Raw genomic sequence first — 23,807 nt, forward strand, 5'->3', positions numbered from 1 at the left:
TGAATTATAGAAATCTTATTCAAAAATCTATTACTTTATTTCTCGTTAAAACCTGATGAATGTCATTAAAAAGAATTAACAACGTGGAAGGAAGGTGATTTTATTGTGATTTAATCAAATATTTTTATTTTTACTTTTTGATGTGTAGTCTCATTTTGACAATAACACGTGCAGAATTCCATTTATACAAGTGGAATGAAGTTGTCATCTTATCCATGACCGTTTTCGTCAAAGATGCTGATATATGATTTTAATTTTAGTGTCTTTGACGGATACGACGGAACGACTGCTTAACCGTCTTCCGTTAGGTTTAACGACGATTAAACCGTCCTCCGTACGTTTTGTGACAGTCTCGCAATCTGTCAAAATAATATAACTAATTTGATGTTTTCGTATTATTGTTTCATTTATTGATATTTGATATACCAATCTCTGTCAGATCATTTGATTTAAACAATCTCGGAGCAGGTTTTATAGGTTTTTAATGACAAATTATTTTTATCCACACGTTAGGCCACCGTATTTGAATGACGTTCTGAAAGATTCAACGTGTGCACTTGCAAAACCTATGGAGAGACAAACATGACGTTCAAAAACCAAGGAGTTACACAGATCCTTGTACAAACATATGATATTTCAGTTTATATACGGATACACTGATCCTTTTACATTTTAAATGATTCTATTTTTTTATCAATGTTTTACTGAATATATTTTTATAATTTACAAAGTTCCAGTGATAAAAAATATCCCACTTTGCCTTCATTTTGTCAAAGTATTATTAATACTTTAAGAGAAAAACAATAAGTTAACGGTCTTCAATTTTATAAATATAGTTTAATTTTGATATTGATAGAATTATATTTCGTTGAAGTTTTAATGAAATAGGCGCTGTATAATACACAGAAAACATTTGTAAAATAAAAAAGGAAACAGCTCCCGGGAAAAAGGAGAAAAAAGACAAAAGAAATAAGTAATAATTTGTAATGTCTATTTTAAATTAAGTTATGTCATTTTAACTACTTAAAGTGTCATTTTTATCAACCACTGTCATCAACACGGTTTCTTTTAAAACTAGAAAAACTAGATTCTTCAAATCTTTATTCGATGAATTGGAGGTCAGATAAAATCTTTTTAGAATGAAGTTATTTAGTAAAAGTTTACTTAATGTAATTGAATTTAAGTGGAAACAGTTTTAAATAACAAAATTAAACGGATGCTTTATCTTGTCAATTGATTTTTTATTGCCATGGCATTTTTACTTTTCAATTTATATTTCATTTAAAATAAAAGTTATTTCAAATTTCATTTGTTTGGATTTGAAATTTTATAGGAGTAACTTTTAAAGCAATATTTATTCAAAATGCGTCATGAAATTATTTTTGCTTGTTTGATGCCGAGACAATTTACAAGAATGAGCTATATTTGAATATATTGTACATTCAACTAGCGTCGATCAACTAATATTTTATTACATTTTAAAACAAAAGAATATTATAATTTAGTAATTAAATGAAAAAAGATAATGAAATGTTTGATATTCCACACAGAAGTTCTAGGAGACATCTGCTGCTATTTCAATAATACTGCGACATTTATTCTGAATTAATGTATAAATTTAACAGACCATTTATTTATCCATGAAATATTAAAAACGAAAATAATCAACATAATGTTTTACAATATTGACATATATTTTCTGTTTTTACTCTTGTTTTTTCTTTAGTTTGAAATTAATAAATTTATGAATGAAATATATAAATTGAGTTCAATATTTTAGTTATTTCATAAAAAGGACAAATGTTGACAAACAACAGTTTGTTGTTCAAGGTAATTTTTCATTGTACTGTGTGGACGATTAACTAGATACTGTTTTTTTTGTATGCAAAAGAGTATGATGCATCCATAGAATTTATAAGATGTGATTATCCTGATAAAACAGCACTTTTATTCAATTTGGGTGAAATTAGAAATAAAATCGACCAATTACCATCGTTAAGTGAAATATTACGACGATTTGTACACAAAGGTAGCTTCAATAGTGACAGATAAAAACAGATTATCAAATGATTATTAATAATTACTGTTATCCTTTTTAATATAAATGATCGTATTTAACAGTGCGCTTTGAAAGCTAATTGAGTGCTTGAATATTATCTTGTATAACGCTTCAAACATGATAAATAATTCATTCCCGCCATTTGAGATGTTTAGATATATCAAACTTTGTGTCATCAACTTATTAAAAATACATAATTTCCAGAAATGAAAGTATAATCGCATCTGATTAGTAAAAGACTTCTTTTAATAAAAAATGGTAATTTCTGAGCGATGTCATCTTAAATATTAGGTTCCAATCAACTCTTTTCTTAATCTCTGTCTTATTTTTAAAAGGAATTAAAGGTTTAATATTTTTTTGAAGTAGTATAAATTTCAAAAGACATTAAAATGGAAATGTTTTGAAAAATTAATTATAACTTCACGTGAATTCATCTAACAAAAATAATATTGATACGTATTTATTCCTGGATTTTGTATTTGTAATCCCTATGTCTGTGAAATGTACAAACAAACAGGCACGAGGGAGCGAAAAAGAACCCTAGGCATGATAAAGTGGTGATATATTATATTAATCTGAAATCGAAGCCTAATCTGCTTTATGCTTTTAATCTAGAGTAAATACACAGATTTACAGATTCTCCCTCGTTTTCTTGTAAAAACAAAACCTGTAATTGCATGTCTGTTATGTAAGGAAATAAATTGTTGGTAAATTTGATAGAACTATGATGGAATAGTTAAACTGAACTGCACGAAAGCCGGAATAAAATTATTGGAGACTTCGGTTAAATTTTAAACCTAAAATGGGACCAATTTTTACATCACCAGATGCAAGCCGGAATAAAAATTAATGAAGACTTCATTTAAAAATAACGTTAGTGGTACCAATTTTCATCAATTTTCACAAGATGTACAACAGTTAATATCTAATAGGCTAGGCAAATATTTTTAGTATGTGAAAGTTAAAGAATAAGCTATTAGATACACAATCATATAGGGAAGTCAAAATGGGTCAGTTTCTCATGTATCTGAACTTATAACCAGTCACAAGTTCAACATATTTTGACGCGATGTTTGAACGTACATATATGTAACATAATATATCTTATTTGGACAGGAGAGAAACCACTTGCCGTTCCTCTAGGTGGTAACATATAGTTATATTAAATTTTATTTACCTTGTTAAAATAAAGATTGATGTTGGACATTGTAACAAATTATTATTATGTGTTAGAAAACACTTTCATAATTATTTAAAAAATAAAACAACCACTGGCAAAATATGTACACTTACTAAATAGGTACTTGAAGAAATAGCGGAGCAGTATATATAAAATCTACATTCATTTATTTAAAAACTCCTTCGGACAATTTGTACATAATGTTTTTACAAAATACAATAAGTATATTATTATTTTAAAGAAATGATATGTAGATAAACAGAAACAATTACGAGAATTAATCGCTAAGGGAAAAAAGAGACAATTAAAAAATTACGTGAGGGGTAAATAAAAATGCCTACCTGCCACGGATTGTTTGATTCTATCGCTAAGAATGACATGGCTGCCCCAAGTAGTTGTTAAAAATCACCAAAAATGCTGCCAGAAAAACTTCTAAAATGACCGATCAATGAATTAAGTTAGCTTCGATAGATACTTCACAGCTCCATATCAACTTTCTTGGTGCTTAAAGCAATGAAGCAATACACAGTGTAGAAAGCAGTCTCCTTGTTCGTAAGAGAATGTCCAAAAGCAAACTTTACTGTCTTGTCCTAAAGCATATATCGCAACTTCGTTAACATTTCTAATTGAATGTGAATCTGATTCTTAAAGTTTGTTTTTTGTTGCACATGAATGGAGCGTTCTGATTGGTTGAGTGGTTAGTTCTATCTACCAGGGGGTGTTAACCGATGTTTAGGATGATATAAATACAATATCACAGTTCATCATCTATACGCATGTTTTATTTCTATTCAACATTTGTCAGAATATAACACCTGTATCACCGATTAAAGTAAATAATACAAGATATTATATAACTTATAAATTCTTACAATAATTTTTCAATTTCACACAAAACTCAATACAGAGCGAAAGAAATAATGAAATTATAGCATTAAACTGACACGGCGTAAATAATAACAGAATAAACCAAAAAGTAAACATGGATAGGATTAATTCCGTCCTCAATCTGTACCGTACCAAATTCTTAAATACTCATTTTCCACACGACTTCATCCTTTCAGTTTATTTGAATAACATTAATAGAAGGGTCGGACCAAGTAGTTCTGTAGACGTTTGTTTTCCCCTCAAATTACTATAAAATAACACGGAAAATCGCACCTCTCCCGTTGTGCTCCTTTTATCATAAACTGTTGACGGACTCGGACCGAATAAGAACGATACACTGACGAGGAATATTTTATGCTGCTTTGAACACGTTTCCTTCCTATTGTATGAAGAATAAATTACACGTTCTCTCTATTTCACACATTTTTGTCAGCTTAGTAGTTAAAAGTGGTAATTATACACCAAAATCATAATTATATTCAATTTTCTAGCTTATACTTTTGCCTTCTTCGCTATTAAAAGCGTGAAATTTGAACACTTTGAAATGTTTACAAAACGTCTAAAGACCATCTGACCACATTTGTCATTTACCAATAAGTCAAATATTAAAATACCCCAAAGTCTTAAGAGTAGTAATATTAAAAAGGGAAAAATAGTTTTACAACATTATCAAAATAAACATGTTATTTTACCTAACGGGGCTCAGACAACACTCGTTTCTTCAAGGGCCGGGGGTTACGTCTTAGAAGGTCGAAAAATCAAGATGGTTTTGCTCTTGTGCCAAAGGGACATTTCATGTTTTATAAGATTATTTTCCCGAAGAGATTTCTTTTATAATAATCTTTTCCTTCTAAGGAGTAAGATCCACCAAAGCCGAAATATATATGGGGTTTGAGGAAAGTTCTGTGAATTTTATTTGGATTTAAATGTGCACCTTGAAAAAAAATAAGCGTGAAACGTTGGAGAAGCCGAATCGTATTTGGATATCATACTTGTCTCAGAAAATGTTTTTTTGTTGGATATAAAAATTTAGAATCTGGAATAAAGAATAAAAAAACATGAACTTTTTTCTTCGTTTTTTTTTTTTTAACAAATTCATCAGGTAAGTGGGAAGTTTCATGTCTTCAAAGAAAGAAACATAAAATTTAGATTTTTTTCGAACATTAAAGAACAAGAATAAGAATATTTATTTTTCCAATCAAGGGCCCTTGATGGGCAGCATAACATGTACACATAAAACAAAACATCATGATTTGTAACAGAAAAACATGAAGAAAGTGGAAATAAAAAGTGAAAATAAAGTCTTCAACCTTTCGAATACGGAATATTTCACTTTTTAGTATTTTACGGACTATTCGTATACAAAAACTGTCAATTATTATTTTTTAAATAGTTTTTATTTGTGCGTTTATTGTTTCAAAAATGTATTGGACATGTGACTTCATGTTCAGACCCGGCTCCATTACTTCTCAATAAGAAGCCAATCGTATCAATTGCTTCTCTTTTACTTAACAATTTAACACCCACTGGTTTTCCAATGAAGAAACTGATTGCTTTGTATAGAAGTCTCTTCATCGTTATGTACATTATTAGATTTTCCTTTCGATAAGTTAGCCACAAAAATTGATTTCTTAGATTAAATATTAACGATTAATCTCCGGAATAGAGTCATTGTTTTACCGGACGTTTCATTGTTTTAGAATTGACCGTTGTTGAGCGGAGCAATTAAAATTACTGTCATCTAGCTCAATAATTATAGAGAAATGAGTCTGAATTAAGACTGAAAGCAGGTGCAAGTTTGACAAGAATTATCTGTTTACTTTGGAAATGAAATAATTCATGGGGTTATCAATCACGGAAACAAAAAAAAATATTTAATAATTTATTAAAACGATTTGCATATGCACTAAGAATGCATATAGGAATAGGCTTTCAGATTCCATTTGAGAAATGAAAAATAGGAAATAGTTTCATTTCCATAATTGGATGTATAACTTACGAGCATGATTTATGAGTTTGTTTCCATTGTCTTAAGTAATTAAATGGTATTGTCCTTATAAAAAATAATTGTTTGACAATAGGACTGTAAGAAACCTAGATTGGATTGGTTTATGTTGTTTTTGGCTGATCATAAACTTTTTGCTGAAAAAGCAGCAATGAATTATTGAACATTTTTAGAACCACGAAAGGTTAATAATAGACATGTAATAATGTCATTTTTTAAAACCAAAATAGTCAGCCTAAAGTTTCTTATTTGAATTTGTATTGTATATATATATTTTAGGGGAACTTAAATGTTATTTTTTTTCAACTTGACTTAATCTAAACCAGTTGTTTATTCCTTGAAAAAAACGTTTCCTAAGAAAAGAATCACAACTAAACACTTCCGTTATTACTGACAAACCTAGAATTAAGACTGACAAAACCAAAAGAAATAGACTCGAGCACTTATTGGAATCCGAGAATTTATAATACATGTACTTATTTTGCCAAATTCTACCATTGCATTTTTTCTAAACGCACATACAACATTTTTTCATCGGAATATAGGATACTAGAACTGTATGACTAATATATATTTATAACCAAAACCTTTTATCCTTTTCCTTGTAAATCTATACCATATTACTCATAAACATTTACCCGAGAAATGTTAGTTCACTTTGTAAAATAACAACAAAGACAAATCAAAATTGAAACCTCTTCAGGTGTTATTTAAAATTAAAATTTGATAGACACCAAAATTAAAAACTTTTTAACTTCTTCCGTTACCTTAATTCTCTTTTCAAACAGAATTACGGACGACCTTCGTTCACCCAGTGTTGATTACTTGTATTGAAATCAAAAGTATCGGTTTTTAAATAATTTCATACTAATCTGAAATTTAAGAAAAAGACAACATTAATTTGACTGAAGAACTAGACAGGAATGAGGTGTCATGTTTTGAGAAAAAGAAACCCTTGACGGATACTAAATGCACAAAACCGTCTCTTTATGTGGTACATAAAGAATATTTGCACTGGAGATTTCAAATTATATCACTTGTATTTATACATGCAGTCATTGGTGTTAATACCACTCCTCCTTATTTGTATTGTGTGTGAGCAATAAACTAAGAACTATATTTTGTTCAAATGTATTTTTACACCAGTTCTTTTCTAGACTCAGTTATGTGCCTTGTCAAGAAGTAATACCATGCGATTCAGCGATCCGGTGCTAACCGCTTTATTTTTCAAATAACCAAACTGTGTTAGTCCAAACAAAGTATATCTAGAACTCCATAGAGACAAAAGCAACAGCAAGTCAGTTTTATGTCACAAGAAAGTGTGAGTTGGATACACACAATATACTTTGAGAAACATATACTAAACTGCACTGTAAAAACAGCGTTTAGATTTGAAACGGATCTACAACATGTTTAGGTCTAAACGTGTTTAGGAAAGCGTTTAGGATCTAAACGGATAGTTATCTAAACACATAAAAACCTAAACGTGTTTAGAATTTAAACGTGTTGCAGGGTAATTATCAGTGAATGTTATCATTAAGCTAAACATTAAATGGCATCTAAACACTTCTGAAACACTTTCCTAAACACCTAAACACTTTATAATATTTCAGTCCTGGTTTCACTTTTTTACCCGATGTTCCTACATATTCCAGCATATTTTGTGAAACTATGATATCGTGGCTGTCTTGAAATTAAAATTGTTTTCAAACTTCAGTCCCAATTATGCGGAGCTTCTTTATTTATGAGAACAAATCATATCACTCTTCCCCAACTGAGTTTCCCTTTTTGTGTTGTAAGATTATTAAATTACTTTCAATTTTTTTTTTTATAAGTTAAGCAATTAGTTGTTTATACCAGGGACATATAATTAAAATAATCTTTTATAGTATTTATAAGGAAGATGTGAGTGAATATTTTCTCTAATTTCCGGAGTCGTTGTCCGAATATGATCTTATATTAATTAACGAACAGAGTTATCTATCGTGGTAATTTGATACGGACACCTTCGGACCCGCCAAAGACAAACAACATTTAAAACAATGGATCCCATCTATCAAGTATATATATCTATTGACGATGCAACAGATACAGAACTTCATATTAGAATATTGACGGAATCAAAAGCCACCTTAACAGTTATTACAGCAGCGGAAGGTAAGCAGATCCAGATTTCGTAAAAAGGGGGAGGGGCACAAACCATAATTTAACAAACTAATAAAAGGAATATGTGCATTAAACTGTTAACCTATATGCTATTTCAAGTTCACTGTTGTGGTATGAATCATATAATATACACACATAATCAGTCGCAGGGACCAAGCATAAAAGAAGAATGAGCTAGTTCGGAAATTTAAAATGAGATTGAACAGTTGAATAGTCTTAACTGTCACTGTACATAATGTCATAAAATCATAGTTTCAAGTATTTTAACTTTGCAAGGAATAAGATCCCAATGGCCCATAGTGCAACATCCTTTACACAAACACTGAAATTATAGTTTCACTTCATTTGTCAAAGAGAAACAAAGAATACCAAACATACAAAAGGACATTCAAACTCATTAGTTGAAAATAAACTGACCACGTCATGGCTAAAAAGTTGAAAATAAACTGACTAAGCCATGACTAAAAAGTTGTAAATAAACTGACATTCAAACTCCAATGTCAAAAATAAACTGTCAAGTTGTTCTTTTTCATATAAACCTATAATAATTATTTGTATGTATGCATTTATAGGACTGTGACACTGTACATGTAGTGGGAATGAAAAGAGCTAGAATAAATCCATATCATAGGTCAAATTGAAGAACAGATCAGAAAGAAAGCAACGAAGAAAGAAAAGGATGACTTAATTTCAAGAGCAGATGTAAGTAAAAATATATAAGTATATTATTAAGTTGCCAATAGAACTATAATATGATTGAAAAATGGAAGTTAAATCATCCTCTAATATTTATCCTGTTGAATAGGTAAAAATGGTCAATTTAACAAAAATATATTCATAGTTCTCAGAAATCAAGGATTTTGTTTCATAATATAAAAAAAACTTGCATGCTTGTTTTGCTCAAAATATTGTTCCCTTTTATTTGTTTGTCTTTTGATGTGTACATTTGTACAAGGTGTAAAGTATTGTCTTTTTAACTACAATTTGTAAGAATCTTTTTCAAGAAGCTTGTTTAATGTATTTTAATAAACATGATCTAAGAATAAGTGACTGTTGCATACAAATGTACATGAAGGTTTCATTTTTTCATTTCAGGATACAAAAGTTCACCTGACAACCAACGGGAACTGCACACCAAGAGCCTTTATCATTCAAAAGAAGATTGTTCCGCAATGAAAAATTCCTGTATGATAGGAGATGGACTGACAATTTCTGTTTTGTTGAGGATAAAAATCATCAAATTTTATAATTTTATTTTTTGTTTGCATTTACATGATTTAGTGAGACTAAAAAATAAATTATTGAAATAATTTGAATAGATTGTATGTTATGTTTAAGACTAGATCAGAAAAAAGAAAAACAAAAGAACCAGACTCCAAGTTGTATAAAAAGGTGGCAGGTCCATAAAACGTTAAAAAAATCAAACGCTTGACAACATAAACAATCAAAAGGAACAAAAAAAAAGTCATATTCCTGACTTGGTACAGGCTTTTCCTTAAAAAATAATGGAGGGTTTAACTTTGTGTAATTGTTTACAGACTTTTCAAAACTTGGTCTTATTGTTTACAGACTTTTCTTAACTTGGTCCTATTGTTTACAAACTTTTCTTTGGTCTCCAGGAAGAATAAAATGTGTAAACCCATTATTGTTAATATTATAATAATCATTACTGAAGTTTTCCAGCTTTAATATACTATATAGACAAGTCAAATAATTTTATTATGGTAAAAATCATTGCAAGAACATTAAGCAGAAATGTACACGTGCATTGTATATTCTACAATACCGTGTGGACTATTCAACCTGTAGTGCTGTACCACAAGTAGTTCCTGTGAAATCATAGTACTAGTAGGCTAACCGTTGGAAGGTCTAAACACCATATATTTCTAAACATATAACATCTAAACACTTGTTGAAATCTAAACACTTGTTAAAATCTAAACATGTTTAGATGCTAAACGCGTTTCAAAACGTACACAGAAAAAGTGTTTAGATAAGTGTTTAGGATCTAAACACTGTTTTTACAGTGTGTGCAAGTCAAGTTAGGACACATTGAAACAAGCTATACAAAGAACGAACGATACATAAATATACAGAACATCAGCTTAAATATATAAGGATGTGCTTTTCTGCATTTCTATTTTGTGAATATATTGACTGATTTTTAAAACTTTTTGGAAGAACCAAACCACAAAAAGGTTAATACGAACAAACAAAAAACAAAAACCAAAATACAACCCCAAAAAAGACTACATATATGCATGTACTAAACTTACAAAACTACGCCCTCTAACAACCAAACAACATAACCTGTCCTGAACACAATTGGAAATTTTAAAGGAATATTGCAAATTAAAAACTGATAGATACAAAAATGAAAAAGAATTTCCATTCTCTGGAGAAAGAAAATATATACCTCATTGCATGGGGAAGTTTGTAAGCATGAAACATATATACGTAAGTCTTTTTAGTTGTGAGGTAGTTTTGTTATGTTTTTTTCTGTTTTGTATCGACCTGACCAGTTAAGAACTTTTCAACTGATTTTATATAGATTGTTCTTATGTTGTACGGTTACAATACTGTCTCATGTTAGGAGAGGGTTTCAAAGATGTTTAATCAGCACATTCTTCGTGTGCCTGTCAGGAGTATGGAGTCTGTATATTATATAGTTCATTGGTTGCCGTTGGTTCTTGTCTATCCTATTTGTTATTCGTAAAAAAAAGTAGACGTTATAAAAAAGGCAGTTAGTATATTTTCATTGAATTGTTACATAATTGCGACTGTATGGTATGTTTTTTCTTTCTCATTGTGTAAGACCATAGTTACCTATAATTGCAAACAACTTATATACACTTTATTTAAAGTTTGGTGGATATTTTTCTCATAGGCAATCATACCACACCTCCATAAGTTGTATATGTTTTATAGGGTCCCAATTCGATTTATAACATTTATTAGTAATCATACATTTTGTTCCAAGTGGCATCTATACCAAGTTGTTGACCAAAATGCACTGGGAAATATTTCCATTTTAAAAAAGAAGCGAGCGATACAAAAGGAACATTCAAACTCCTAAGCCGACAATAAACTGACAACGCCATAAATCAAAAAAGACAAAAGACAAACAGTCCAACTACAGCACACAAAACACAACATAGGAAAGACTGAGCAACACGGACCCACTAAAACAACTGGGGTTATTTATAGATGCAACGGAATGGTAAGCAGAATCTTTCCACATGTAGCCCCCGTCGTGTTGCCCATGTTAGCTCTAAATTTTTGGGAAGGGTTTAGGTCAACTCTTGCCTGAAAACGACGATAAAAGATGAATTCAAAACATAAATGTACAGCTACCTCAATTCTTCAATATTCTGATAAAAGTAACAACTAGCTGTGGTATTAATGTACTTTATAGTGAGATAACAATTAGGTTGATGGTGAAATAGGAACATCCAGAGGAAACGAGTACATTACATTAACACAGTGGCCAGTGTAGCGATAAAGCATACAAACAATGTTCTCCAAAAAAAACGCAGTACCTTTTGATATATTTGGTGGGATCAATAAACGCCCTCTCTTTTGTCCACAAATAAAGCAAGAAGCCGTCTAACTGCAGAATTTAAAGATGAAATAAGTATTGAATATGGGCATTGTTGCATTATTCCCGCACGATTTGACATCTTTACATGTTACATCATTTAAACTTCATACGTTTCTCATCAAGAAGCAGCCGTGTCAATAACTTTTAATAAAACCTTATTTGAAATACAAAACGACGATTTGTAGTATCTTTGCCTGGAGGTGTTGGAACAGAAGATACTCTTCATTAAAATAGCATGCTACCTGAACTTAATTCTTTATTAATTTTTCCTCTTTGATCAAAACAAGTTAAACGACGTAACGTCAAATTTCAATTATTCCTTAATAACATAAAGCTATCGAGCAAATGACGTCGTCTTAGGTTTCTTTGTTGGTAATCGACTATTCTGTATATTTGTATGTGGGATATTACTATTAATTTCAATATAATTTTGATATGTTTTTGACTTTAAGAATATTTAGTTTCACATGCGAATGCTGATGAAAATAAAATGGAAGACGTAAAAAAGTTCAAAAATCTGTAAAATATCTACAGCACTATTAACTGATAATTCACAAGGAAATCCGAATAACCGGAAGCACCCGTGGCATGTCTGGACCTATAGATAAATGATATGCATCGTTATTTTTGTGTGCATTGTTGAAGTTATCCCACATGAACTTATTTAAGGAAAAATATCAAATGTTACCGGAGTTGGGTTCTCGGAGGGTAACATCATCATATCGTTTAGAATTGATGAATGAAAATCAAAATACAATAGATAAGATATGAAATATTTGGAAATAGAAATTAAGAAATTTTACTTTAATATGAAACATTATGGCTTACAGTTTATCATTAAACAATTAGTTTACAGTCTTTTATACAGTATACATCCGAGAAAACAGTCTCTTGCTATTCTCAATAGAAGAATTTTTTTTAACTTGTAGGTGGAATTATCAACTGACTTATCATAAACATATAAATGTATAATCTATCAAAACTAATTAGTGCTACTGTTATCATCGTATATACGTATATTTCAAAATATTCGTCAGTATCAGAAACAAACTGTCAATCAATCAATTATAAAGTTAAAACAAAGCTACACTCATATGATGCAGTTCTGGGACTCGCTCGCTCCTCTGAATGAATAATAAGAATATGGAAAGTACATTTATAATAATTTTGGACCGGGTTCGACTAACTTTCTTTTTTAGATTTGTTTTCGTGTATTTGTAAATAATGTATAATTGTAGAAATATAAATTAACTATAATAATAGATAACTGGAAATTTAAAGAACAAAAAACAAAAAAGCAGTGTTTAGAAATTTGGTTGATGAAACAGCAATTGGCACGTGAAACGCCCGTACAAAATACATCTGGTTGAATGTTCACTAGAAAATGGTGTAAAAAGATTTCATGGAATAATAACAAATTCCTAAAATATATGTAACCATGATGTACAACATGTTGTTTAAGTTGAAAGGACATAAATTTAAATATAACATTTATGTCAATATGACAAGTGACCAACAAGGTGTTGCAATAACTTGACCACATCCAATTAGTGAAAATGAAGTTATATCAATCAAAAGACAAAGATACTTGTTGAAATATACACAGTTTCTGTCGCACTTGCCAGTGTCTCCATCTATTATAAATCTGACTAATAATAATGAAGCACGTGTCAACATGCCCGATCTTCTTTTTGTTTGTTTACTTATTGGTATACACTTTGATAAATATAACTATCTGTGATAATCAGTGTAAACACCCTGTATTACATGTTGCAGTGCTGCAGGGTTTAGGTATAAAGACAGGGTGATTAACGGCTGAATGTGCTAACCACCAAACATACTCATTGTGGTGTAGGCGGATGATAAACATGTTGCCGTTTTAATTGCGTCTTTGCTTTCTGTGGTTTAAGTATACGTTAGATATGTGGATATAGATATGATAAGATGTGGTATGAGTGCTATGAGACAACTCTCAATCCAAGTCACAATTTGTAAAAGTAAATCATTATATGTTTGGCTTGTTGAAATGAATGCTATATATGTTTCTTTTATTTTCAAAACAATTTGATTATGAACATACTTCTAGCTCTATGATTTTCACTTACGTTTAGCTGTTGGTTTGGTGTCTTAATGTCCTTTAGTGTTCATCTTTTTTACTAATGGAAGTTATTAATCTTGGAAAGCGTTTTTTGGCATAGAATTTATAGCTACTGTGACTTGTAAATTAATAGAGTATAGAATTAAAGTTCACCGGGTTATTTGTTTCAGATTGGAACATTTCTTGATTATGTAGCTGTCATTGCCATAGTTGACGTAAGTCACGTGATTGAAAACAAGATTTTCTCTACGTAAACACAACTAAACAGAGGTCTTCAATATGAAACGTTATAACTGCAAACAAGCAAATTGCGATTATACATTGCAAAAGTTAGAATTTTACAAGTTTATAATTAATCTGTTTCAGTCGGTGTGCAATTATTTTACAGAAGTTAGTAGGTAAGATTATTATTTAGTCAAGAAATGTAAATCTATACTCGGACCTATAGAATTAGACAACAGGTTAGAATACTATTGCTAGTATATGGTTCACCATAAACTTGTTTCTGAGATTATTACAAATAGGTTGAAGAATTAAAATAAAACAAGCACCTAATTATCTTGAAATCTTTAACAGACATCCCTGAATGAAAAACAATATACATCTTTTAAATTGTATATAATATAGTTGCCATGTTAAAGGGTAAATGCAATTAATGAATTATTCTCTTATTATAGCTGACCTCCAAAAAGCATAAAAAGTACACGAAGAGTAATGAGCTCAATTCTTATAAGAGTTTTAACCTGTTAATTTGTTCTTGTACTTTTTCTAAACGCTTCATCGGAAGATACCAAGACCTTGCTGATGAATATTCCGAATCAACTTCACAAATAATATATGATGGTCTTGAAGTATAGAAAAAAAGGAAATGTCTGTTGCAAGTCAGAAATGCGGCAGTTGATTCCCATTTGCGAGGTGTGATTGAACTTTTGATTTTGCCATTTGGTTAGGAACTTTCCATTTTCCATTTTCCTCGAAGTTCGGTATTTTTGTTAAGTTACTTTTTATAAACATTTAGTAACAGCTTTTATTGTTTACACTTTATGTACTAATTACTCTAGTTGCTCAGAATTATGTCAGTAAGACTGGAGGTAATGTTAACCAAAGTTCTAACCTCTGAACATCTATACTCGTTATGTTGTGGGTGTTAGACAGCATTGTTACTGTTTAATTTATGTGTTTGGTTTCTGTACAAATGTAAACTTGGTCAAAGATGTTCATGTTATGATATATGAATTATGTAGCTGAAGGTATGAGGTCAATACTGGTTTGAGTCAGATGATGCAACCACAAAGCTAACTGGTGTTGACAATATGTAATTATAAATAAACTTGAAAGAATATTTTAAAGAGAGCTGTGGGCTTGCTCATATATTTTATCTGTAAAGAACAGGTTGTTGCTTGTCTTGCGCATTTTTGTTTGCTATGGCATTTTCAGTTCTTCTTTGACAATAGCTTTATACCCTCTTTCTCTCTATTTGAACAATCACGGATATGTTACAGATAAAGGTCACAATCAACCAAGAAGAGAAATAGTGTAAAAATATCTGCATGTTTTACAAAAGCTAGATATTATAAACTAAGGGGAAAAGTAAAATCACAAAAATACTGAACTTAGAGGAAAATCAATTCGGAAAGTCCATAATTACATGGCAAAATCAAATAACAAAACGCATCAAAAACGAATGGACAAGAACTGTCATATTCCTGACTTGGTACAGGCATTTTCAAATGTAGAAAACACACTACTGTGTAAAATCAGTTTATAATCATTCAGAATGATGTAGATATGGAAAAATCATTTAAAATTCAGTATAACCAATTATAGACTAAGGAATATATTGTTGTCTAAAATCACTTATTTGTTCAGAATAAGGAAATAAAAAAACTCAGGAGAACACTTTTTGAACACTCACAGAAACTGATAAAGAAACCTTCACCTGATAGATGTGACGTATATTTGACAAGTGTTTATTAGAAGTAATTACTGTAAACACCCTATGTTACAACAGTTGCAATGCTGCAGGGCCAGACAATAAGACAAGGTGATAAACTGTCATCAAACTCCGACCACTACACACCATCGTCGTGGGAGGGTGTTATCCGTTACACCAAATGTTACTTGACCCAGTCTTTTTGTCATTTTATAACCGCTTTATTAATTAAAGGTATGACCACTATACTCAAATTATTAATACTGAATTGCACATGCTACACCCATATCAGTCCCCAAAACTTATCCTATACATTCGGCAATGACACATAATGTATTCGTCTTGCTGATAAGCAGAACATTCTGAATACTACGATATAGGCTGTGAAGTTAGTTGGGGTACACATGCATGCTGATGAAATTTGGTGTTTTTTCGTGAGATATTGTACTGTAAGGCAAACGATTTACATGAATCAGTTTTTCTTAGAACATTCAAAACAATGCTATCTTAAATTCCTTTAGGATGTTTGTAGACAAAGTCGTTGGCATGTTGCAAGCATTTGCCGATTTGTAAATTTTGAATGATTTGACTTATTTTCATCAGACTTGCTTTGTTTCGCGAATGGTTGGCATGATAGTACACTATTATGGTTTTTTCATCGATATTAGAATTATTTTTAAAAAAGTAAAAGCTATAGTCCTTATGTGTTCTTTTGCCAAACTTAATTAAATAAGACATTCATATTTTGTCCTCATCGCAATCAATTTTCTTTTGCTAAATGACCATGAACTATCATATTGAGCTTCAAGCATGCAGTATACATTATATAAATAATGCTTTTCCAGCTATCTTCTTACTATCTCTGGTGTTTGTATTTTTATGGGTAAGCTAGTTTTGTGACAAAACTATTATATACATGCAGAAGGCTAAGTTCTATCAAATATCTGTCTGCTATTTTTAACATTAAAAACAGTATTTCAATAATATCACAATTATTACCAACGCAACAGAAAATTTATTAAGATAACATAAAACAGAATTATATAATGTTAAATTGAAATGAAATGAAATAGTACTACTTCTGCTACTTCTACTACCACTATTGAAAGCAATCTATCAAGAATAGGAAGCTACATATTTACTTATTCTTATATTGTTACTATATTATAATTTAGAATGTTTTTTTTTAACATTTTCAAACTATTGATATGTCGCAAAAATATATCATTAAATAGGATTTTATTGGAGCAATTCTAGCAAATAATTTTGAGATTACGCTATTGTACAGGTGCAAAATATTTGAAGCAATACTATATTAACAATTAAATCACAACATCTAACGCATATACATTATTTTAGTTTCGAATATATGATATTATTTATTTATTCAGTAATTAGTGATATTTTTCCTACAGCTATACTTTATCTGTTGGAGGCATCTGTTGTTTGGGGATGCATGTGTCGTCATATGAAGGGAAACAGGTATATTGTCAAACAAAAGTCTGTCTCATTTACGTTTTTATGTTAATCAAAAGAAATATCTAACCAAATCATTTATTTCTGCTCGAATTACTGCGTTGATTTAAAAACATCTGAACCCTAGACTCAGAGGAATGTAAAGGATATCTAACATTTTAAAATTTAATATTTAGAAAAAACAAAGGAAATGTACCTTATTATTTTCATTATTACTGCTAAATAATAAGATGTACACATGAATATATGTATCTTGGTTTATTATTAAATGAGTTTATGGATTATAACGAGATGGCGAAAATTGTAGCAAAATCAGCCAGCAGATCGTTAGGTTTACTAATTGCTAAATGCAAAGCAAATGGTGGTTTTGAATATTCTACTTTTACTAAGCTTTTTGACACTCTTGTTATGTCTGTAATTGAATATGGTGCTGCGATATGGGGAAGTAAAGAATACTCTTGTATAAATGCTGTGAAAAATAGGGCAATGCGTTTTTTCATGGGTGTTGGAAAGTATACACCTAATTTAGCCCTATATGGTGATATGGGCTGGATGCCATGTATTGTAAAACAATGGACATGTATTTTTAGAACTTATAGTAGATTTACAAAAATGTGTGATAATAGAATAAACAAAAAAGTTTTTATATGGGCAAATAATATATGCAATAATAGACTGAAAAATTGGAATTTCAGAGTACACACAAAGTTTAAAGAACTTGATATGGAACATTTTTGTGATACTAATTTGATTATTGATAAACATGTTATAAAAAATATTGAGAATATCTGTTTCAATAGATTTAAAGAGCAATGGTATATTGATTTAATGTCAAACGAGCGTAGTAAACTACGTACTTATAGACTGTTCAAAAATGAATTTGGTGAAGAAAATTATTTATTAAAAATTATACCTGGTAAATATAGGAGTGCCTATGCCAAATTTAGAAGTGGTACGGCTCCTTTGAAAATTGAGACCGGAAGGTATGAAGGTCTTTTAGTTGAAAATAGAATTTGTTATAACAGTATTTGTAATGAAAATCTTTTAATTGAAGATGAAAAACATGTTTTAATGAATTGTCCTGTGTATGAAGATTTGCGTTGTTATTTGTTTTATCAAGCATCTCTATTTAATGTTAATTTTATGCAATTGTCTGATGACGATAAATTTATATTTTTATTCACAAATGAAAATATGTACTTTTATACTGCCAAAATCTGCAATGACATTTTATTGAAAAGAAAATGTATTTTATATAGCTAATTTTAGTGTAAATATTGTATATACATTTTAGATAGACTCTCATAACTCTTTTTAGAGTGGCTCTTGTATGTTTTATGATGTTGTTTTATCAACTATTTGTATGTTTTATATAATGAAGAGGTGAGACTTAAATAAAATATTGTCTTGTCTTGTCTTGTCTGTCTTGTGATAATACCATATATTATAAAAATTAGAAGATATGGTTTGATTGCCAATTAGACAATTCTTTACCAGAGACCGAAGGACGTATACATATTGGTCACCATAAGGTCTTCAACAATGTGAACAACCCATATACCGCATTTGTAATGTAAAGATAAGGAGATGTGGTATGATAGCCAATTTGACAACTATCTACCAAAGTTTTAAAACAGTGGATGTAAGGCCCTAAAAAAACTATAAAAGACCCCGATGTGAAAAAATTGAAACGATTCGACTTGATAACTAACGGCCTAATTACAGAAAAACAATTTATGTACAACACATATGATAGACACGAATCAAAGACAACAAATGAACAACAAGCTCCTGCAAATTTAGATTAAAATGGATAATTTTGAAAAATAATCCTGCTAGTCTTCAAGTCATATGCCTTTATAGTCGTTAAGGGAGTGTTTTATGGGTATAGGTTAAGCTCACACGTATTCGAGCCAAGTGTTCAATCAATGAACAAGAAATACGATATATGTTTGCACATGAATCAAAGAGCTCTAACAATTCAATTTTACGATTTTCATCAACGTGTGTGACTTGAGGACTGAAATTAAACAGTTTTCACATAAAACTAAAACTCAACTGTGTTATCAATTTGTGTCTAGTGATATTAATTTATTTGCAAAACTAAATTTCCTGCCCCTAAGTACATATGCATCAACGTATAATTGGTAAAACTTTGAAACGAATGTCGATCAGAGTTTATGAGTGCTTGTCCAGATGCTGTACGTTGTTTTACGTTTTTTTTTGGTTATAAACGGCGGTTTTACCATATTTCATCTGAGACCTATGAAAAATTACTGTTTGTAGGCGAATTGAAATTGATTATACATGAAAGGGATCACAAATACAAATATGACAGAGAATTTCCGTGTATGTCCTGCTGCCAGTATTCTGCTCTTTTGCATTTATATGTTGGTCATTAGGTGACCTTAATCTTAACAAGGAAAGTTCTCTTCTTACATAAACGCCTGTTAATTTGGATTGACATTCAAATAAGGGTTAAGGAACTTTATAAAATGTCAAATGGAAGACATTTTTTGAAATGTTATTTCCACTGGGAGATATATTTTCATAACGGAAAAAACTCCATATATTTTTAATTTCAACACGTTCTAATGTTATGGCTATGTGAATAACAAAGTCTCCAGACGAACTTTTTCTAGGAGGAACAAACATACAGGGCCTAATCATATATACATATCTATATCTATACATGAATGAGGTTATTCCAGAAACATAGAGTTCGGCGCACAGAAACATTAAATGTCACTGCCTACTTACCCCACTGTAAATTTACTAGTTAAGGTCATGTATATCAATTGCTTAAGTCTATTTCATATGCATTTTTATACAACTAAATGAAGACCAACCCAATTATGAAACAGGAATAAAAATAAGGGACTTTCATAAACTAAAGCATTGCTTAATATTCATTATTCTAACAATCAGTTTCAACATCCATGTAAACAATGTTAATCTGGATTTGGAAATAGAATTTGATGACTTGTAAATTGGAGTTAATAGAGTGTCGACAGTTTAATTTTTCTTTCGAAAAGTCACATGGTGTTTAAATGGGGAGCATGTGGTAGTCTGTTCAAATGTGATTGAATTTCGAAGCCTAAGGGACGTTTGATAACGACAGTTTTGTACATATAATAGGAAAATAAAAGAATGTCTGATTGAGAGGCATCTGCATTGTGAAAATTAGGTTGACACAATTAATAAACAATAGTCATAACAAATCAAATCGTTTATAAAATAACCAGATACCATTAACTTTGCTGTTTTCCTATTACAGAGATCAAACATTTGTGAAGAAATCTATTGCTTATGTTAATATGAGATGATTGTGTGAATTGAATCAGTGATCGTATTAGTGCAGTCAGATGTAAACAGACACAGTATAGAATAACTGTAAGCAAATAGCATCAAACACAAATTGTTAGTTCCTTTTTTGTAAGTGTTAGGCAACTTAGATGGCCAGTGTTTATAGTTTAAGGAGGATGGAGAACCCCCAGAAATCGACAACTTTTTGTCAGGCAGTTATGTTACTATCTTAACACTTCAGTTTTGATTTATAAAGTATATATAAACATGTCTTTTACTTAGATACCGGAAATAGGATAGGTGGTAAATGACCAATTGTTTTTAAGAGAGAGACTTATATATGACGGGTAAAAAGCTTATTCTGCATTATATCTATTGGACCATTGGAGATAACATAGCTCCATTATTTAAATTTGTCAATTTCCTTCACATTTAATGCATGTAAACCAATGAGAATAAAGTTTTATCAGATCCCGATAACATCTGTACAGTTTGGCTACACCATACATCAATGAAACTGTGTATTGTCAGTTTTCTTCTTGAAATATGTGTGTTCTCAGGCTTAATTCTGTAATTGATTGGTTTTAGTAGAAAATCTTGGAAATCTGTAAGCAGTTTAACAGCCAAATGTTACGAAAAATTAACCTTTATGAAAGGTGAAGCATAATACTACAGACTGGGGATATTACTACACTAAATGTCATGTAGAACTCCGGGCTCAGTCAGCTGAGCTCAAATGATAAATAGGAGAAAGATGTTGCATGAAAAATGATTTGGATCAGACGACAGAACATCAAAACCAACAGTCACTTTTTACCCCAGGACAGGAAAATCAAATAAATATAAAAGTTAATAGTTTTAAACATAAACATTTCAAATACTACAATGAAAAATGAAAGTAGAGAAAAATTATTAGAATAATGATTATAATTATCATGTCAATCATATTTCTATGTTGTTACTGTAATTGCGATGAAAATACTCAATTATGAATTTTATTGTCGTAATCAATTTATAATTGAGTCTTCTTCGCTTTTTTCTCTAACTTTTGGTTTCAAACCATTATTTATTTAATCTTTTTATTAATTATTTGTAAATAAAAATATTTCTACAACCCTAACCTGAGGTTTTGAAACCAAAATATTACATTGCAATTTAAGATACACATCGTAATTTAGTATTACATAAATATCAAGAGGACTCTCCATTAAATTTAAACATAACTGCTAACATAATTGAATAAGGCCTTGACAAATCTCAATATTTTCCTGCAATAGATGTTTGTTTCTTGTTTTAATATTTTGTTGTGTCGAAAACTTTCCTTCTAAATTTTGTAAACCATCCGGTAATCACTGAAAACAGTTAGGTTGTTTTAAAATCACCAAATTACTTATATCGTAGGAAACACCACAGAAAAACTTTAGTCGGTAAGAAAACATCTGATTGTCTTGGTTTTTACATAAAATCGATTATTGACGAAGATCGATTAGAAGTAACCGTAATATTGTATGGCTATTTTTTTTTATATTTCCAAGTAATTTTAAAAGGAAATGCATAAAACCACAATATGCGTAAAAGGAATTGTTTTACCGGAATTTTGTTTAAATGAGTGAAATAAGTGAATGAACTAAAACTTTTTTTTAAGATAAAACATAAATGTTGAAAACAGAATAAGTCCGGAAGTGATATCACCCAGGGTGACAGATACATGTAGTATACTAGCCTGAGGTATGAGGTATCTAGCAGATTGTTTGATGGATGTCGATCATCTACAAACTATAGTTATAAGGAAGTCACGAAGAAAAAAATCAAAAATCTCAGAACGTGTACACTTATCAAGGTTTTTAAAATCAATATATTACATATGTGGTTTAATGACCAGAAATACATGTTATATAATGGAAGACATATTTCGATGATTGTGTTGCCTTCAATGTTGTTTCTATATTTGTCCGTATTCCTTACAACTAAACAAGTTATAGGAATAGTTCAACCTGACAGCAATCCGAAGACATAAATTAAAAAGTAAAAGATTTATAACTGACATAAAGGATTGGTTTGAACCCTATTTTCTTACCGGAAAATGGTTCCCAAAAAGTATGGAGGGTCGAAAGTGTCATCAAAGAATTGTAGTCACCATTACGACTACAGGCAGGGGGCGTAGGGGTTAAATATTAACATTACTGCTGCTTTCCTTCTTTTGTAACTTATGTGGTGTTTTCATTTTGATAGCACTGGATCAATAACGCTGTCGGTAAACTATTATCCCCCGAGGTAATATTTTCGCGCAAATGTAATGACAATAAGCGCAATTGCAATGCACTGATATCACAAGTCCTGTACTGACATGTTCTAATTCAACTTTTCTTAAGAAGCTATAAGGTTTCAACTTCTTCAGGCAAAGTTAATCTAAAACAGATTTGGATATTATATAAGATCGTTTTGGTCATATAGCGCTTCAACTGTGTTGTTTCGTATACATCCTTGGCTTTCAAATATTCGGCTATGAACATTCTAAGGCAGATCAATCCCGAAAGGTGCTTTGAACGAACGGCTATGAACATTCTAATGCAGATCAATCCCGAAAAGTGCTTTGAACGAATGCCTTTATAAAGTGTTGTTTTCATTTTCCCTGCTTACCCTTCCGGAGCACCTGAGATCACCCCTAGTTTTTTGGTGGGGTTCGTGTTGTTTATTCTTTAGTTTTCTATGTTGTATCGTGTGTGCTGTTGCTTGTTTGTCTTTTTCATTTTTAGCCATGGCGTTGTCAGTTTGTTTTAAATTTACGAGTTTGACTGTCCCTTTGGTATCTTTCGTCCCTCTTTTAGCTTATTTTGTAATTTACTTTAATCAAGCTTTATTGTGTAAAAACAAAAAAGAAATTTAAACATGTCATTTTAATTTTCTATATCAATTTGTTGATCTCTTATTTAAAAAAAAAAGAGCAAAATATGTACATGAGCAAGCCCTTGTGCGGTAGAGAAGCAGATATCTAGCATTAACCTAATGTTAAATATCAGAGTCACAATTTCGTATGATCTGTGAATTAATCCTTAGCTTAGACAGACGAAAAGGCATTCAGACGATTAAAACCT

The 23,807-nt window shown here is 30.5% G+C and overlaps 1 protein-coding gene and 1 long non-coding RNA gene across 2 annotated transcripts in view; one reads left to right on the forward strand and one right to left on the reverse strand.

Annotated features, from left to right (window-relative positions):
• LOC139522814 (transcription factor AP-2-epsilon-like) overlaps nucleotides 1–3,840 on the reverse strand; it is a 30,502-nt gene extending 26,662 nt beyond the window's left edge. Inside the window, exon 1 of the mRNA XM_071316385.1 lies at nucleotides 3,581–3,840. Coding sequence (XP_071172486.1) covers nucleotides 3,581–3,619 — 39 coding nt within the window. The 5' untranslated portion in view covers nucleotides 3,620–3,840. The remainder of the gene's footprint in view (nucleotides 1–3,580) is intronic.
• A 3,664-nt stretch (nucleotides 3,841–7,504) lies between these two features.
• On the forward strand, nucleotides 7,505–10,324 carry LOC139522827 (uncharacterized). The gene is made up of 3 exons (XR_011664501.1): nucleotides 7,505–8,289; nucleotides 8,871–9,000; nucleotides 9,394–10,324. It is a non-coding gene; the product is annotated as an uncharacterized lncRNA (long non-coding RNA).
• Nucleotides 10,325–23,807: the final 13,483 nt, after the last annotated feature.

This window comes from Mytilus edulis, chromosome 1 (assembly GCF_963676685.1).
Source record: "Mytilus edulis chromosome 1, xbMytEdul2.2, whole genome shotgun sequence".
Lineage (NCBI taxonomy): Eukaryota > Metazoa > Mollusca > Bivalvia > Mytilida > Mytilidae > Mytilus > Mytilus edulis.